This window comes from Trichomonas vaginalis (assembly GCF_026262505.1).
Source record: "Trichomonas vaginalis G3 chromosome Unknown ctg_187, whole genome shotgun sequence".
In the NCBI taxonomy this organism is placed as follows: domain Eukaryota; phylum Parabasalia; order Trichomonadida; family Trichomonadidae; genus Trichomonas; species Trichomonas vaginalis.
In genome coordinates this window covers 1-18,573 of record NW_026529274.1, presented here as the reverse complement: position 1 = coordinate 18,573, position 18,573 = coordinate 1, and the positions used below count along the sequence as shown (strand labels likewise).

Here is an 18,573-nt window from a genome sequence, read left to right as displayed (position 1 = left end):
GCTTTGTGCGACGGCCCCGTTTTCCTTTGCCGATTTGCTTGTTGAATCGAGATCTGGGCATCTTGATCCTCGGTCCTTCGGACTCTCGCCACCCATCAAATATTTCCTTCGTCGCCAGAGGACTGTTTCTTCAGTCACCCTCTGGCTTCTGGATTGGCAACAGCCTAGCAGGAAGCTTTGTTTGTTCGCTTCCATTAAAAATTGTTGTGCATGAAAAAATAGTTGACTCCACCTCGATCTCTCTTGTGAACAAAAACGACGGTTGACACTTATTTCTGATGGTTTTGGTCCATTTTAATTTGTCAGAATTTTAATAAATGGATAATAATTGCCTGTAAATCAGATATTAATTAAAAATATTTAGATTTTATGTTCGAATTGAAAAGCAAAATGATATTTTTGAGTAGCTGGACAAAAGTGCATACTCTTAATATTAAACCTTAAATGTTGATTTTTCGATATTTTCGTATTAACCTTATTGTAAATTTTTCGGCCTGATAATTATCACACTTGAGGTTGATTTTTTCCGGTGAGATTTTTAACCTTGATTTTAAAGAAATGAGTTTTTGGCTAAGAATTTACGAAAAAAAGTGACACTTAAAACTTAAAATTTCAAACACTATTTTTTGATTGTATTTTGTTATTTTAATATATTCTATATATAATATGTTATATATTTATATATCATATATTTATATATCTATTATTTTATATATGTATATATTATATATTATATATTTTAATATCTATATATTTATATATCTATATTATTATATATCTATATATTTATATATGTATATTATTTATATAGTATGTATATTATTTATACATTCTATTATGTATATATTTATATATGTTATATATAGTATATGTAATGCTATGAAAATTCGGTTCACTTCCATTTTTGACAACTTTAACATATCGGAATGTATTAATCTAAGAATTTATATTATAAAATAATAATTTTGTGAGTTTTTAATGATCCTTCAAACAGGGACTTATGAAAGTTTTAAAATTCATTCCGATGTAAAGGATGAGGTAAAGTTACGCCATTGCTCTGCGTGTGATGCGCCAGTGGCATACGGAGGGTCCAGGCATGTCCTTCTACTCATACTCGTGTCGTAGGAGCTTCGGAAGAACCTAGGTCAGGATCACGTCATAGACAGCAACTCATGTCGAAAGATGTATAACGCGACAGTGGAGTTGAGTGTGTGCGTATCATTCGATCATCAGCTACATCTTGAAAGCAATCTAGATCAGTACCGGGAGACTGCCGAATGAGGATAACATTCAGAAAGCGTTCAAGAGGAAACTGAAGGTAAGGGTAATATTTCAATAATGGAGTACCTCTTACCTTTCATTTCCCTCGAGAAAAGTTCAAAAACTTACGGGTGCAATCAGACTGATCTGCACCCAAGTTTTTGACTTACTGTTATAAGGAATTGTTGGCTATGATCGTACTATTCATGAATCCAGTACAATCATAGCCACAATTCCCTTCGCAAAACAGACGGGAAACTTCTGTCTGACCACATTTTTATCACTTTGTAATTCGAAAATCATCTAATAGTTGCTCTTTGAATTCACTTCAAATTAAAAAGTACATCTATTGATTAAAATCATAGACATATAGTTTATAAAACATACCTGTCAGAGATGAAGATAGGGTCAAAGTATTATGCATTGTTCTCTATACTTCATACGAGAAAGCAAAAATACTTTGGATAGCAAAAGAAAACCTATTGCACCTCTAGTTTTTGAACTGTTATAAAATAGCGGATTTGTGTGCATGCGATGTACATGATGTCATTTGATCAAGACAAGTGCAAGTAATCTGCGCGCCTTTACAGCGAAATTGTTATACTGAATTCCCACATTATTCTAAACTTTAACCTCGTCTAATTCTAACTTCAGTAAGTTACTTTAGTATTCGACTATATATTATATCATATATTATATATTGATTAAAAAATTAAAATAATAATATACTCAAATTGCAAGAGTTTTATTCTGTATATGATAACAGATAATTACTGATCGTAAACAGATACATGCATATTTTGCCAGTAGACGATGTCCAATGTACAAGTGTATAGTTAATACTGAGGCTCAGGAGTGAATGCACGATTTTTAATGCTACTAGCTATTTATATACTGCTATGACTATTTTATATGTATTATTTTATATATGTATATATTTATATTATGATATATAATGGATGTGCATTTACTGATGTAATAGTAGACGCTATTCGTAAATGTTATATTGGTAATGGCATTCGTATAATATGATATATTTCCATGATATGCTATAATTTATTATGTATACTATATGTATATATTTATATATGAATATTAATACCATCAAACTAGTTTTAGAGTTGATAGTAAGAAGCGAAGAACACTACCAGTAAGATACAGCAGTAAGTAGCTGCTCATGCTGCATTGAGTATTGTTGAATAATTTGAAGTAGGTGGTTTTTGAAATCAGCACCCCTATGAGAGCGCTGGCGACCGAAAACACGACTAGTAAGATTGTGTATTAGAAAACTGCTTCATGCTGTGTTGAGTAAGCCTCGATTTCTTTATCAGACCACCTTTAAATTAACCACTCACATTTCTCACTGTGGTCCATCTAAAATTTGTAAACTTTAATGACATAAATTATATTATATGCAGGATCCCACCTATTACTTAATCTTTTTGGAAATAAATGTTTTATTAATTTTATCGATTGATTGTAATTTTTTGTATAAAAAAGTTTTTATTTATATTAAAAATATATTCGGTTTAATGATATTATCTTATAATTTGTAAATAATCTAGTAATAAAATAACACTTTAATAGTTGGTGTCACTTTTTCGAAAATTCTGGTTTTTTCATTGGTAAAATTTTTCCGGTGATAAATTTATCACACTGAGGTTATTTTTCCCGGTGAGATTTTTATCCTTGATTTAATGAAATTAATATATATAAATTTTTATTTTTAAATTTCGAATGAGTATAATAAAATATTTTTTATGTGTTTTTGTTTTTGATGTGATTTGAATGAGAAAGGGACAGACATAGCCCATTGTCACTTTTTAATTTTAGCAAATGAACGCTTATGGAGTGGAGTTTTTGGGTAAATCTGATTTGCTTATAAATGATAAAATCAAAAAGAAACCATATTGGCATTATATTTTGCAAAAATAAATGATCTTACTTAGTTACTTTTAAAGTTAATTTCAGAAAAAATTTGACACCAATGGTATCCGGCACATACAAGTGGTGTAACAACCAAAATATAAGTTGGTTTAAACATATATTGCTATATCTCATGATCTTACTTAGTACTTTTAAAGTTAATTTCAGAAAAAAATTTGACACAATGGTATCCGGCACATACAAGTGGTGTACAACCAAAATATAAGTTAGTTTTAACATATATTGCTATATCTCATGATCTTACTTAGTACTTTTAAAGTTAATTTCAGAAAAAATTTTGACACAATGGTATCCGGCACATACAAGTGGTGTACAACCAAAATATAAGTTGGTTTAAACATATATTGCTATATCTCATGATCTTACTTAGTACTTTTAAAGTTAATTTCAGAAAAAAAATTGACACAATGGTATCCGGCCACATACAAGTGGTGTACAACCAAAATATAAGTTAGTTTAAACATATATTGCTATATCTCATGATCTTACTTAGTACTTTTAAAGTTAATTTCAGAAAAAATTTGACACAATGGTATCCGGCAACATACAAGTGGTGTACAACCAAAATATAAGTTGGTTTAAACATATATTGCTATATCTCATGATCTTACTTAGTACTTTTTAAAGTTAATTTCAGAAAAATTTGACACAATGGTATCCGGCACATACAAGTGGTGTACAACAAAATATAAGTTGGTTTAAAACATATTTGTCTATATCTCATGAATCTTACTTAGTACTTTTAAGTTAATTTCAGAAAAAATTTGACACAATGGTATCCGGCACTCACAAGTGGTGTACAACCAATCTTCGACTCGATGAAACTTGTCATCGAGTTATATTCCAGTTTGTTCCTTCATTCCTGATTAAGTTGCAAATTAAAGTCTGGATTCAGAGAGAAGTGTTAAAGTTATCAAAAAAGTCACAAGAGATTTCGAAGAAATGACACAATTTAAAAAAGTCGAATGCATCAGTATGCTTGAAGCTGTTCAGAAAGGTTGAAAAATGATACACTTGATCCCAACATTGTTTACTCAACATTAAAAATATTATTGCAAAGAAAACATTTGATTTAATAAACATTTAATTTATTATAATTATTTTATTACAATATAGTAAAAAATGCTATAAATAAATTATTATTTTTTATTAAAATGTGACTTTTAATAGTAAGTGAATTAAATAAATCAGGAATTGGGAAAGAAATAAGGTTAATTAAAAAATAATGAAAATTACAAGTTTAAGGTTAATGAAAAGTGACAATGGGCGAGTTTGTCCCCCACTCAAGACGAAATGGTGGAAGTGAACTAAAAATAAGAGTATTAGGTTATTTTGCCGACCAAATATATTTACAAGGCAAATATCTATTACATTGTCAACCTATTATCAGTATGTTTTGATAAAAAAAAATTTTATCAAAATATCATATTAAATTACATCTATATCTATATCAATATCTACACTATAAATTTTTTTATTCAATATCATAGATTTCAAAAATTTATTTCAATTTTAAAATTAATTTATGGCTTTCATCAAATTGTTTTTTAATTAAAAAGCATGTTTCACAATTTTTTACGGTTTCTTCAAAAGTTATAAAAAGAGAGTCAATAAGAAATTTCAACGCTTCACAAGAAGGAATCAAAGAAATTGACGAAGTTCCAGAATTTTTATTCAAACAATTCTTAATCAATTAACAAAAACTATATACCGAAACTTATCTTACCATCCAAATCAAATCACATTACATACGGAATAAACATTTAATCTTTTACCATTAAAATATATATTTATACGTTATTTAATTTTTTTACGTCTAAGTTGAATAGGATAATAGCCGAAGATTATAAAGTAACTATAGTTTACAAAGCTAAGGAACAAATCAGCATTGAAACTAAAAAATGCTGAAATATTATAATAAATTGAAGAAATACTGTGATAGAATACCTAGTTATACTAGATACTATTATAATATGAATTCATTGTATTGAATATCGATTAAAAATAAAATGGAACGTCAATTTGACAGACTCAAGTTTCGAATTAGAGACCAACTTTCATCAGCATAAAGTATATGTGCGCAAACTACTGCATAATGGTATGCTTATCTTTCATTTTAAAAATAACGTATTTGAATAATTTCGTAAAAAATTAGAATTACTTCGATATTAAGCATATTGCTTTTCTATCATATATGCTTATATTCTACAATAGTGTTTACAAACATCGGGCAACATCATACGTATAATACAACTTTTTAATACTTGAAGCTCATTTGACAGACTCAAGTTTCGAATTAGAGACCAACTTTCATCAGCCAATAGTATATGTGCGCAAACTACTGCATAATGGTATGCTTTATTTTTCATTTAAAAAATAACGTATTTGAATAATTTCGTAAAAAAATTAGAATTACTCGATATTAAGCAATATTGCTTTTCTATCATATATGCTTATATTCTACAATAGTGTTTACCAACATCGGGCAAAATCATACGTATATAATACAACTTTTTAATACTTGAACGTCAATTTGACAGACTCAAGTTTCGAATTAGAGACCAACTTTCATCAGCATAGTATACTGTGCGCAAACTACTGCATAATGGTATGCTTATCTTTTCATTTTAAAAAAAAACGTTATTTGAATAATTCTTCGAAAAAAATTGAAATTACTCGATATTAAGCATATTGCTTTTCTATCATATATGCTATATTCTACAATAGTGTTACCAAACATCGGGCAACATCATACGTATAATACAACTTTTTCGTACTTCTTTATCGAATTTAAAATAGAACTAAGTTTTTTATTTTAATAAAAGAGAAATAATTCTAATTTATAATCTCATTATTAATTTATTCTCATTTAATATTTCATCGATTTTTATTATCGATATTCAATACAAATGAATTCATATTATAATAGTATCTAGTATAAACTAGGTATTCTATCACAGTATTTTTTCAATTTTATTATAATATTTCAGCATTTTTTAGTTTCAATGCTGATTTGTTCCTTAGCTTGTAAACTATAAGTTACTTTATTCTTCGGCTATTATCCTATTCAACTTAGACGTAAAAAATTAAATAACGTATAAATATAATTTTAATGGTAAAAGATTAAATGTTTATTCCGTATGTAATTGTGATTGATTTGGATGGTAAGATAAGTTTCGGTATAGTTTTTGTTTAAATTGATTAAAGAAATTGTTGAATAAATTCTGGAACTTCGTCAATTTCTTTGAATCCCTCTTCCTCGCAATACAACTCCATAATCATTATTGTATTTAAAGGCTTCCATATACAAAACTATATAAATGTTTGAAAGTTAAAATCCAATCTTTTTCTATTCTCGAGAAAGGGACAAAACTATCCAGTGTCACTTTTTCAAAGGAATAAAAAAATAATAAAGATGAAATAATAACATGAAAATCTTATATAAATATAATTTTAATCTAAATAAGATAATGAATTTAAAGCAGTTTACAGTTATATATATTTAATGAAGAGACCAAATATCTAGTTCTATGGTAGAAAATGGCTACAAAGGCCTTAAGACTCAAATAAGTAACACAAGATAGAAAGTACTCAGTATAACAATTATATATGTACACGTCAAAGTTAGTCCGCTGCTAAAATCTTAACCTTGCATTTCGGGAGGGTCCACAAGCTACTCCTCGAGTTCTACGTTTAATCAAGACCAGCCACAAGTATTTGAAGCAGCTGGAGGAGTCAAACGTAGCTCTCGAGGAACTAAAGCAGCAGATCACAAAGCAGGCGGAGGAACTACAACAGAAGAATGAGTTCATAACATTACTCAAGACCAAGCTCGACTACAAAGATGAAGAGATCTCTGATCTCAGATCTCGAGTTGATCAGTTGGGAAGGCAGTCTGATATGTGGCACGAACGCTTCATTACTGCAAACTCATCATACAAAGAAAGAAGCCACTTGTTGACTACTGTAATTAAATACTTATCTTTATAAAAAAATATCATTTTTTTTCCAGTGAAAAAAAGTATTTATTCTTAACTGTTTGTGGGGATCTTTAGAAGTTACCAAGGCACCAGACTGCGTGCTTCAATTCTTTGTTCTATTGCATACTCGATCATTTTCATTGTTCTCTTCATTCTTTGTATTTGCGAGTATAGTTAGTATCCCTAAGTCGTGTACTGTGGCACTGCGCGCCTCCGTACACCACTTAGCGGTTTTGACACTTTACGAAACCGGTAACGTATATTTTACAACACAACCATAAAACCAACTTAACCTTAAATATTTACAAAACCATCTGACACATAAACGACTTCACTAACGTTTTCACAAACGACTTCACTAACAAATTCCCTACCGTCCTCACTAAATAAAAAATAACCTTATTTTTATTTTTTTCCAACTTTTTTATTTCATTGTAAAGACATGTCTGACTACATTTACTATGATTCTTTCCCAGAACGTTTCCGTGAACTATTCAAAACTCAAGTAAAACTGAGAAACATGCATTTTAACAAAGACAGACCCATTGACGATGAAAGAAACCCTGAATATATTACAATCCCTTATGACGCAAAGTTCATTGCATACATTCCTTATGGTCGCAGAGGAACGAAAACTATTTCAACAAAGAACAAAAATTATTTCTGGAGCGATGAAGAAAATTGCCTTATCTACATAAATGCATACTTAAATAAAGCTACATATTGTACAAAAGAAGGTTGGACTGGATTTGAGCTCTACATATACGACGACGATGGAAACAGACGTTGTGTATACCCATACGATAATATGTACCATTGTTTTCATCAAGCATTAAACGAATACATAGTCAGTAAGGGTCTCATTCCTGTTGAGTAGATATGTTATATTTTTGTTCTGTCATTTATATAAAAATAAACTTAAAAATAAATGATATCACCACCCTCACATGTATGAAAACATAGCCCAAAAATAAATTTAGGTGAAGTGGTGAAATCTCACCTCTTTTTTCACCTCTTTTTTCACCTCATGAATTCATTGCTTTATAACTCTCTTCCTTTCTCCAACTCTTCTAACTTCTTCTTAAGTTCAGCAATGTTGTCCTCATGAAGTTTAATCTTTCTCAAAATTCCTTCTCTATCTAATGGTTGCTTTATCTTTCTAAACTGAACTCTACCATCCTTCATAGTATGAACGTAAAAACCTTCTGGAACCGCTCCTGATTTAATGTATTCTACCAAAAACTTTTGTTTCATTGCTTCAGTGACTTTAGTCGTCATTTCAATCAAATAAAAATGTTCAAATAAAATAAAAATAACGTTATTTTTTCAGTAAGGAAACGCAGGAGTTTTACGATTTATTTGAGGCGTAGGTTCTGGTTTAAATGTTGGAGTCGGTTTAGGAGTTGACTTTTGAACAGGAGTTTGTACTTCCATAGGTTCAGGAGTCATTGAAGGTTTTGCTTGTGAAGGCGTTGGTTTTGACGAAGGCGTTGGAGTTTGTTTAACTTCAGCTACTTCAGTATTATTTACAACATTTGCTTTATTTCTTTTCAACATCATAACTGCTCCTGCTGTAGCTAGCAAACCTAGTGGGAGACCATATCTTATATAAGGACTTGACCAAATGCTATTTTTGACAGGAGCTGGTGGAACACCTAACCTTGGTGAGACTGCTCTTTGCCATTGTGCAGCTCGTAAGAAATATTCAATAGGTGCTCCATAATCGTTTGGTAAAGTTTGTTTCATAGATGGTGAAGGTTCACGAGAGCTTGATGAAGAACTCATTTATAAGCTTTAAAAATAAACGTTCATCCTTTATTCCTCACTGTCGTCAGTTGCTAAGTTATAGTCGTCAAGTCTTATTATTGGTATGCCTGACTGTCTTACTTGTATTGCAAAGCAACAATCCCTCATAAATCCAATAAGTGGCTTTGGTACATTTTCAGTTGCTAGTTCAATAGGTCCTTTAACAGACAATTTGTATGTTATTGGAGCAGTAGATGTTTGACCTTGCTGGAAGCAAAAGTCCACTTCTGTTGGAAAACCACATAAGAAATGTGTGTTGTCATAGCTATCCCATTTATGTTCCACACTACCATCATCCACCAATGACCTCATAACATCTTCATTAAATCCTATCATATCATTGTTTGTATTGCAAGCGTTCGCAACCATTTCATAAAATACAGGTCCATATGATTTTTCAGGTTCTGCAGGCATATTTCCATAAGCTCCCATGGAAAGCTGAAGATATTTAAACTTAGGGTTCTCAAAATTAACATAATAGTTGTCTTTCTTTCTAAATAGTGCCCAAATACTTTTAACATTAATAGGCGTATAAGCTGCTGTAAATGTTGCACTTGAACTATCTGTATTTCTTTGAGAATGAACCGTCCATAGGAATCCAATCCATAACTTTAACAGGAAAACATAAAGCCTCGTTTGTATAATGTTCTACAAGTTCTGTATAAATGTTAGGGTCTAAAGAGAATGACTTTGATGAATGAAACATTCATTAAAATCCATCTTTGTTCGAAATAGTTGCTGGTTTACAGTTGTAAATAGTAACTGTTCCACTAGCTTCTACTGCCTTCGTTATCATAGTGAATGGTTCATTCCATGGAACAAATTTATTTGTCGGTGGATTTGAATCTGAAGCAAATGCAACTTTAAGAGTTGGATTGAAAGCAATGATATCATTTACAGATATAGATGTGCATTGTAAGGCGTCGCTACTGAACTTTACTTTAAGCTGAATGTTTCCTGCAAAAGCTGGAATAAATCGAATAGCTTCTAATGGAAGGAATCTTCTAACAGGAATTCTTAAACGAAGCTTAAAATCAAATGATTTTCCTGCTGTAATTGGACCACTAACAATTTGTCCTGTTCTGCATGTTCCCGAATGACTCCATACATCTTCATGTCGAGTCTTTGAAAAAACATCTACTTTCTTTATTTGTTCGGTAGTTTGTGAGTTTGAAGTTATATATGCTTCTTCTCTTGCGTTGTCTGAGAATATACGATACGACCATTTGCAAGGATTTGATATCCAGCAACTGCATAGAAAGCGTCATCGAAACCAATCCAAAATCCTGGTGGGTTTGTTTTATTGGAACCTGAACCAATTTCTTTATCTACAATAAATTGACCTTCCATTTTATACGTAATGAATGTATTGTAAAGGTCCAACATATTTTCACCAGGAGGTGAGAGATTGAATGTTACCCATGTGTTATCTTTAGCAGTTCCAGGTTGTGATGGAATCTTTGCGTCAGAATATTTTCTATTAGTGTCACCAATTTGAACTGCATTGTCTATGATATCGAAATATGAGCGAATCTGATGAATATGCTCTGCTGGAGTAAATTCGTTTAACTGTTCGTTCTGCATGTATTTACTTCAGATAAAAATATCTATTTACTTCATTATTCTCACTCTTCTTCTTGGCATTCGTGGTGGAAGTTGTTTCTTGACATTTTCAATGAACTGTACATTTCTTTTGTCTCAACTTCTTTCACTGGCGGGTCAGGATTCTTTGACTCGGTTGTTTTTTCAATGAAATTCACGAACTTTGCAATAAGCTCTTGGTTCGTTATTGAAAGTACATCTGGCTTCTTTTCTTCTTGTTCTTTTGGTGGCTCAGTTTGAACAGAAGGTTTTATATGGGCTTCGTGGACTTCACCCTTGCCATGCACCTTAATGTTGTCGCTCTCTGCATTCGCTAATGGTACCTTTCTTTTTCTTACGTATATTTTACCATCTTTACTCTGACTTACGTAATAGAAAGGATGTTGTATTCCTCTTGCGTCATTTAATATAATAGACTCTCGCTCTGATTTTGACAAGCTCATTTTACATCGGTTAAAGTTTTAAGTTAGTTTTTTATCTACAGTCAAATGACTCAGACAAGTCATATGGACAAGACCCAAGGGGTCATAGATGTTGAAGCATTGAAGAAAGAAATTCGCGAGCAAATTTTATCCGAACTGAAGGAACAAAAACAAGAACAAAAGCCAGAGAGACCAAAGAGAAAACTTAGTGAAAAACAACTAGCTGCATTAGCTGCTGGAAGACAGAAGAACCCACGTTTGCTGGCGAAAAAAGCTAGAGAAGAAGCAAAAGCAAAGGAAGAACAAAAAGCAAAGGAAGCTGAAGCAAAGAAAGAGTAAATGGTTTATTTTTATCCGAATTAAATGTATAGACAAATACCTTTAACTGTTGCGTTCAGTAGTGAAAAACCCTGACGTCAAAATAAAGGGGAACAGAGTAAACGTTTAAGTTTCCAACAGACTGGATTGTGAACATAAATGAAGAGAAGTACATTGGCATAACATCTATGTATATAACACGTGCTTTCAGAAAGGTTGACTTTATACTTCAAGTCGAGATAGAAAATGACGAACAGTCTTTAAGCGCCCAAAACATTCACATATACAAATACTTTAAAGACGATACAACATTGCAACAATGTATGATTTCATTTAATGAGATGTTCGAGAAAAAGTTCAACATTGAAGTACAAACTTTACAGCCTTTACGTGAGTTTCTTGCACAACTGAAGGAAGAAGGTAGTCAGCCACAACTTATAGACTTTCATTATGAATTTAATGAAAATGAAGATGGAACACATGACTGTCAATTCATTGTATTCTCACCATTCAATGAAGTCGCTAAAAAGAAAGAAAATCCATTACGTATAAGATTTCAAATCTCCGAACCAAGTGATGATTTTAAGAATGTTTTCAATTATGATGCAATGCTTCCGAGGAAAAATGAATTTTTCAAAGATTGTAACACCTGGCATTTGGGATAGAAAGCAAGCAATACTTTACTCTAATATAGCCAAAGGCGTTGAAAATGAGTTCATTGGTCATACAAAACTTCACCACTTCCTAACCCTAAATACTATAAATTAACTGGCTTCAATCGTGAGTTTTGGATAGACATGTTCTCCACTCATGACCATAAATGTCCAGTGTTCTTGCCTCCAGATGGGAAGGACTGTCTCTACATTGAAGCACAACTCTTAAACTCTACCATCGCAGTATTGTAAAATCTACGCTAGCTTTATTTTTATCACGAATGACCTCATTGCTGACAAAAATAAATGACCTCATTCATGACCTCATTGCTGACAAAAATAAATGACCTCAGAACTTCAACTTACGAATAAAGCTTTTTTAGTCGTTATTGAAAAGTTGAACTTTTCAGCAAAGCAAGGTTGACATGACTTACATAAGTCGAATGCAATCTCTTGACCATCATAAAGTGCTTTGTAAAGTTTCATTAAACTGAACTCAGAGTCTTTGTCATATGTTCCAACAGGTATGTGAATGTTCTTATCTTCATTGTAATAGCATTGTATAGCTCAGGAAACATTTCATTAGCGGTTAAGCAATAACATCTTGCTTCACGCCTTTCATTCTGCAGTGAAATGCACTTCATTTAAATCGTTAGTGAGTAAGTCTATGTAGGTCTTCTTTCCACAGAAAATACTTTTATAAGCTAAACTTTGTTTTCCAGGTGTTATTTCTGCAAAGTCGCTATGAAATTGACCAAGGTTCTTTCCTATAAGTTCGCGACCATATCTCTTCTTAAAACTCTGCTGCAAGCTTTGGTATGTCTTCATTATATAAGTGCATACTGTCGGTATCCTGGTAAAAGATTTGAAGACCCATATCTTCAGCAGTACAGAATACTTCATTCATAATACGTTTGACATAGACAGAATATTAACACCAAGTGGACAGAAGTTAAAGTGTCTGCAAATGCTTTTCGTTAGCTTGAAAATAGTTTATCTGAACCATCCAAACCTTCGAACTTCACTATATGGTTGTAATTTCTTATAGCATATCTTATAGCATCTTTGTCATTTACTATGGTTATTTTTGACTCAATAGGAGATAGAATAGTTTTGCCATAAATGCTGTTCAGAATGAGTTTTTATAATTTCTTGTAAGGGTTTCCTTCTTTCTCATACTTTAACCTTAACTCAAACAACTTCTTTACTTCATCTCTTATTCTCATATCTCTGTTTCCATCGTAATAGTATCCTTGCAACACTTCACATTTGACACATTGATATTTTATGAGGTCTTGTAATGTTATATGGTCAACATACATGAGACAGCAAGTGTTTGAACTTCTTGGAACGTTAAGTTCTGGATTTAGTTCAGGGTCGCAAACTATTAAATGAAAGTGTCTGGGGATATACCAATCTCTGTTATCTTAATGAGAACAAAGAAGCCAGACATAAACTTTTCACCAATGGGTTCCTTTTGGTCATCATCGAATAAATGTCTCATGAGATACTCTGTGCTTAACATTTCTTCCTTCAATACTTTTGGAATACCTTCTAAAGTATAAAGTCTTGCTATAGCTGAAGGATATAATGAAACAGTGTCGAAGTCAGCAATGAGTTTCTTTTTGCTCTTTTGTTTCATGTTATCTGACAACATACATCTTCCACCTTGAATGCATCTCGAAATAAATTCTCTTGGTTTATTTGAGAGGTCATAAAGATTTCCATTCGGGAAGTATACTCTGTTCTCAAACAATTTGTTAGCAATAGAACAAATACTAACGTAGTCATAAACGTTTAAATCAAACTCTTTCAATAAGTCATTGCGGAACTTTACAAAACCTTCTCTTAAAATTCTTACATCTTGTTTGCAGTAAAACGTGCTATATTTTTCTAAGTCGAAGTGGTTTTCATCTATTCTGCAACCTTTGATGGAATCTATGTTTTTCATGAATGTATCTGCATCATGGATAAACTTACATGCTTCAGAAATGACACCAGTTCTGTTGTCATTTGCTAACAAAACACTGCTGTAGTAGTTATATGGAAATACTTCTTTCGGTCCTGTTTGTAAGTTAAACATAGCAGGAAATAGTTTAAGCTTCTTATTTATAACACTGTAAGAGTCTTTTATAATAATTGCCCGTCCTTTATATAAACCAGTTATTTGCATTGTTCGTGAACCTTTAATGATGGGAGTTCCTTTCACTTCTGTCATGTGTCTTAAGATGAAGTTTATGTCATAACTGAGGTTGTGAAATATATTAAACTCTTGTCAGGAAGTCTTTCCAAAAATTCTGTTGCACAGTTTTGACCCCAAATGCTTTCACTCACTGAACCATCTTCACTGTCATAACAGATGTTAAAAGCTTTATGAAAGCCATCGTACTGCACACTCAAAGTCAGCAAAGAAAACGTGCTCAGGAATGAATTTACATTTAGCTTTATTTACTTCTTTTGACTCTGCTTTCTTCTTCAGTTGTACACAATACTTTGGAGCATATGTCAAATCTTTAAATGGTGCAAGGTTCTGTTTATATAAGTCAGTAGTATATGTGAAAAGTTCTCCATAAGAAATAGGTTCGAAATATTTGCACTCCCACAATGTTTTCATAACATCCCATACGGTGTTGTTCTATCATAACGAACTACATATTTATCTTCTCTCTTTGTATAAATCTTCATCTGTTTCTCAATGTTCATTCCACCACAAGCTTTGAGATTTCTATATAGTTTCGAATGAAGTATGTTGTCATTGGTAATCTTTCATTTAGCATGTAGTGGTCTTCAACAAGAAGTAAGTCAATAGTTCTAACAGTTTCGCATTCTTTTGGTATATATCTCTTTATTTCATTATGTCTTGAGTCATTGAAATAACCAATGGTAACATTAAATGCTATACCTGTTGAATCGGAAATTTCTTGTACTTTACTTTGAGGAAAGTCTCTAACACGAATGACTTCTCTCATGTGGTCAATAGTTTCTTCATTTACTCCAGCCTGAATGCAAGCATAAACGAAACAATTGTCCTCTGTCATAAGTGTTGCAGTTCTTTTGTTCAGTTCATTGAAGATTTGGTAGCGTTCAAGATTTATAGGTAATGTGCAAAGATACTTCCAGAACTGACCGCTTCTCTTCTTATAAAACTTCTTTTCACCATTATCTTTCCAAAAGCTTTCTATAAGTGCTGGGTTTCCTGTTTGCTTAAGAGCTTCCAAAATGGCTTTCTGGTCATTTGTCAGTGTGCTTTCATCTCTATATGGTCTCTTTTTTGGTTTGCCTTTCTTTACATCTGACATCGTTAAGCCTTCATATTCTGTTAAATCATACATCTTTATTTCGGTAAGATTCTTTATGTTTGTCAAGAAGAAGTCATAGTGCATTTCAACAATACCTGCAGCATTTGCTTCTATCTCTGATATAAAGTTCTCCTTCAAGAGCTGATGTAGTAATGTTCCAATATTATTGAGGTTTAACGTAGAACATTCATACTTTCCACCAAGTTTATAACATACCATCCATCTCTGTTGCGAGTTTATTTTAATTTTCTCTAAGAGTCTCATGAAAACCTTACCGAAATGTTTGTGTAAGTAGTCTCTGTTTGGTTCATCTAAAGCTTCGATGTTAAAGTCAATGAGTCTATTGCCTGACTTCACATTTCTCTTCCTATTCTCTTCATCTTTCTTTAACCATCTCTCACCTTCTTTTGGTTTGTCGTCAATGGAACGAATGACATCGTTAGCTTTGCGAACTTGTTCTATAGCACTTTTAAACATCTCTCTTCTCTGTTGTTTCAGTGTGTCATCTCTCTTTCGTGTTTCACCAACGTTTGCATTTGTTATGTCAAACATCTCTCTTCTTACTTCATGAGGTACAGCTCTTCTTGTTTCACCAACGTTTGCATTTGTTATGTCAAACATCTCTCTTCTTACTTCATGAGGTACTGAACGTCTATGATATAAGTCAATAGCAATGTCATTTAAAGGAAATGCTCTTGCATGGACTTCGTCCTCGCCGCGTTGCGGCTTTATGAACTCATGAATTCTATCATAACTTATTGCACCATTATAGTCTTTAATGAAGTCAGCGAGTGCTTTTTTGTTTGTTGCGTAATGCTTTGCAACATCTATATTAGCTTCTGTAAGAAGTTGTTTTATTTCCGAGTGTTCTAACTTAGACAACTTCCGATACATCTTTAGTAGGAAATAAAAAAATATTTTTTGAAAAAATTAGATTAGATTTTTTTTAAGTTATTTTTCAAAATAATTTAATATTTTTATTTTAATGAAACACATGCAAGATTGCAAGTTCTTTTCATACAATGCTCTCGCTACTGCCATCAAGAATGAGTTCAATAATGCTTCAAACGTTAATGTTATCTTTAACAAGAAGTTTGTGAAAGAATCTAAGTTTGGTCAGTATGTCAGACCATTAGCTATCGTCATTGACCGCAAACGTTATACTTCACAAGAGTTAGCAGTAGTTTTGAAACAAAAGGGTTTCTTCGTGAATGTCAAAGATACACACTATACTGTCATAAAGAACTCCAACATTGACTTCTTCAGTATTGCTATGAATCTTTCCGAACAGAAAGAATATAAGAAGGGTGAAACATCTGTGAAATATTATCCTTCATCTCTGAAGACAATAACGAACAAAGATGTTATACAAAAGTTCTTACCAAAGGTTGAAGAAGCTTCAATTGACATTGACGAAGGAAGTGAAATGGTTGAAGAAATTGACCCTGAAGCTATTTAACCAAAAATATATTTTTGGTGAAGAGGTGAGATATCACCTGTTTTTTCACCTCATTCTCTCTTCGTTAATGTTGTCGTGACTTCTTCGTTAATGTTGTCGTGACTTCATTCTTCCTCTTTGAAGTTATCGAAATATTCTGTTATTTTTTCCTTCAGTAATGTTAAGTCTTCTTTGAAGGTAAGTATTGTGCAACCTTTGATGTCATAGTGTGTTTGAGGAAGAGTATTTTTGACAATTTCTTTTATTTGCTCATTCGGTGTCATTGAAATCGGTAAGTTTTCACGATAGAACCAGTTTCTGTCAGATTTATATATTTTAGCAAGGTCGTAAAAGCTTTTGTTGTTTCTTCTGACTAAATGCAACATAACCATATCTCTATCTTCTTCTTTCTCCAACTCTTCAGTATAAATCATATACTTATAACTCTTTTCCTTTCCTTTTGGTACTGAACGTGGTATTCTTTTCTGTATGCTTTTGTCTTTGGATTCAATGACTTCATCTTTTGCTTGAAGTTTCTTTTCCATCTCTCCACGTTCTGCTTTATATAGTTCATCTAACATCATGAAAATATAACAAGCATAACGAGGTGAAGCCCACATTGCTACAGCATTTACTAAAAGTCTATGAACATAATAACCTTTCAAACCAGGTGCCAAATTCTTGCGATTTTCGTACGGAATCTCTTCCCTCGGTTTTCCGAGGGAAGCAATCATATGAGGAAATTCTTCTAAAAGTTCTTTTGCCTGTTGGTTTTCAAACCAATGATATGCTTGCTTTGTAGAACGAAGAGCGTTCATTATACTTTGCATTTGATACATATCATCTTTGACTGAACGAATGAGTCTCAATTGTTTGTTATATTGTATGTATTCGTATTCTTCATTTATGGCTTCATGAACGATAGCAGTTGTTGTGTTCTCTAATGTTGACATTACTGTTCTTACATACAGGATAAAAAAATAAATAAAATAAAAACTAACTTTATTTTTTCTGAGATAAACACTATTTCTTCACAACATTAAATTTTATCCTGTATGAAATGACTTTAAAAAGATTATTGACTGACTTCGAATACTATCTCATTGACGCACTGACAGACCCTCAAAACTGTGTTGAAAGTTCTTTAAGCTTTAAGATTGAAGGTACGACGCATTTTGTCTTCACTTACGTATTGAAAGAATATGACCGTTATCATAACGAAGTGAATCAAACACTAATAAAATTTGTAGATAAAAAATTGGTTAACAATGAATATTTTAAACGTGAAGACCCAAACACTGCTGGAGATGATGAAGAATACAGACAAGTTATTGAAAAAAATAACGCAAGATTAGATGCAATAGAAAAGAAGTTTAATGAATGTCTTACAAACACGTATGAATATCTTATGCAGTGGGAAGCCAGATGGAAATAAATTTACGTCAAATATGCAATTTATAAAATCTTATGTCGACAGGCTACGTAGCACAGTGGTCTAAGGTGTTATGGAGGGGTCAGGGTCTGTGGTTCGAACCGCGACAGCGCCGTATTTTCTTATTTTCTTTATTTGTCTTGTTTGTCGTGAATAAAAAGTGTCATAAAAGTGCTCTATCTTCCACGGGAATAAATAAAAAATTTACTTTATTTCTTCTTTATTTCTTTGTTCCCGTGGAAGAAGGGTTTTGCTGTTTTTTCTCAGCCGAAATCAATGATTTTTTCATTTTTGGAATCCTTAGCGAATGAGGAATCTTTTCTCTCGTGGAAGCTTTGACCTAAAATATAATTTAGGTGAAGAGGTGAGATGTCACCTGTTTTCTCACCTCTTTTTTCACCCTCGTGACTTTGTCA

At 32.2% G+C, this 18,573-nt stretch overlaps 10 protein-coding genes and 3 pseudogenes across 13 annotated transcripts, besides 8 other annotated features; 6 read left to right on the top strand and 7 right to left on the bottom strand.

Annotated features, from left to right (window-relative positions):
- TVAGG3_1091620 (uncharacterized protein) lies at window positions 1–195 on the bottom strand (the record flags this gene model as incomplete). Its single annotated transcript, XM_051257033.1, has 1 exon — window positions 1–195. A coding segment is annotated over one exon (195 nt), but the record flags the coding sequence as incomplete, so codon positions are not given.
- Window positions 196–401: 206 nt separating this feature from the next.
- Window positions 402–560: a mobile genetic element.
- A 744-nt stretch (window positions 561–1,304) lies between these two features.
- Window positions 1,305–1,529: a mobile genetic element.
- Window positions 1,530–2,888: 1,359 nt separating this feature from the next.
- Window positions 2,889–3,050: a mobile genetic element.
- Window positions 3,051–4,492: a mobile genetic element.
- A 197-nt stretch (window positions 4,493–4,689) lies between these two features.
- Window positions 4,690–4,739: a mobile genetic element.
- A 359-nt stretch (window positions 4,740–5,098) lies between these two features.
- Window positions 5,099–5,148: a mobile genetic element.
- Window positions 5,149–6,564: 1,416 nt separating this feature from the next.
- Window positions 6,565–6,869: a mobile genetic element.
- A 55-nt stretch (window positions 6,870–6,924) lies between these two features.
- Window positions 6,925–7,197, top strand: TVAGG3_1091540 (single helix bin domain-containing protein; the record flags this gene model as incomplete). Its single annotated transcript, XM_051257032.1, has 1 exon — window positions 6,925–7,197. The coding sequence occupies one exon, from the start codon at window positions 6,925–6,927 to the stop codon at window positions 7,195–7,197; it is 273 nt and encodes a 90-aa protein (XP_051075753.1).
- Window positions 7,198–7,359: 162 nt separating this feature from the next.
- Window positions 7,360–18,573: a mobile genetic element.
- TVAGG3_1091530 (uncharacterized protein) lies at window positions 7,630–8,064 on the top strand (the record flags this gene model as incomplete). Its single annotated transcript, XM_001293906.2, has 1 exon — window positions 7,630–8,064. The coding sequence occupies one exon, from the start codon at window positions 7,630–7,632 to the stop codon at window positions 8,062–8,064; it is 435 nt and encodes a 144-aa protein (XP_001293907.1).
- Window positions 8,229–8,465, bottom strand: TVAGG3_1091520 (uncharacterized protein; the record flags this gene model as incomplete). Its single annotated transcript, XM_001299205.2, has 1 exon — window positions 8,229–8,465. One exon carries the CDS (start codon window positions 8,463–8,465, stop codon window positions 8,229–8,231), a length of 237 nt encoding a protein of 78 aa, XP_001299206.2.
- On the bottom strand, window positions 8,514–8,972 carry TVAGG3_1091510 (repellent protein 1 family; the record flags this gene model as incomplete). Its single annotated transcript, XM_001293908.2, has 1 exon — window positions 8,514–8,972. The coding sequence occupies one exon, from the start codon at window positions 8,970–8,972 to the stop codon at window positions 8,514–8,516; it is 459 nt and encodes a 152-aa protein (XP_001293909.2).
- On the bottom strand, window positions 9,003–9,425 carry TVAGG3_1091500 (uncharacterized protein; the record flags this gene model as incomplete). The annotated part of the gene is made up of 1 exon (XM_051257031.1): window positions 9,003–9,425. The coding sequence occupies one exon, from the start codon at window positions 9,423–9,425 to the stop codon at window positions 9,003–9,005; it is 423 nt and encodes a 140-aa protein (XP_051075752.1).
- Window positions 11,084–11,356, top strand: TVAGG3_1091490 (uncharacterized protein; the record flags this gene model as incomplete). The annotated part of the gene is made up of 1 exon (XM_001305247.2): window positions 11,084–11,356. The coding sequence occupies one exon, from the start codon at window positions 11,084–11,086 to the stop codon at window positions 11,354–11,356; it is 273 nt and encodes a 90-aa protein (XP_001305248.2).
- Window positions 11,693–12,240, top strand: TVAGG3_1091480 (annotated as a pseudogene). The gene has a single exon. A coding segment is annotated over exon 1 (548 nt).
- Window positions 15,319–16,181, bottom strand: TVAGG3_1091470 (annotated as a pseudogene). The gene has a single exon. A coding segment is annotated over exon 1 (863 nt).
- Window positions 16,273–16,746, top strand: TVAGG3_1091460 (uncharacterized protein; the record flags this gene model as incomplete). Its single annotated transcript, XM_051257030.1, has 1 exon — window positions 16,273–16,746. The coding sequence occupies one exon, from the start codon at window positions 16,273–16,275 to the stop codon at window positions 16,744–16,746; it is 474 nt and encodes a 157-aa protein (XP_051075751.1).
- Window positions 16,851–17,159, bottom strand: TVAGG3_1091450 (uncharacterized protein; the record flags this gene model as incomplete). The annotated part of the gene is made up of 1 exon (XM_051257029.1): window positions 16,851–17,159. The coding sequence occupies one exon, from the start codon at window positions 17,157–17,159 to the stop codon at window positions 16,851–16,853; it is 309 nt and encodes a 102-aa protein (XP_051075750.1).
- TVAGG3_1091440 lies at window positions 17,172–17,678 on the bottom strand (annotated as a pseudogene). Its single transcript has one exon. A coding segment is annotated over exon 1 (507 nt).
- Window positions 17,786–18,160, top strand: TVAGG3_1091430 (uncharacterized protein; the record flags this gene model as incomplete). Its single annotated transcript, XM_051257028.1, has 1 exon — window positions 17,786–18,160. One exon carries the CDS (start codon window positions 17,786–17,788, stop codon window positions 18,158–18,160), a length of 375 nt encoding a protein of 124 aa, XP_051075749.1.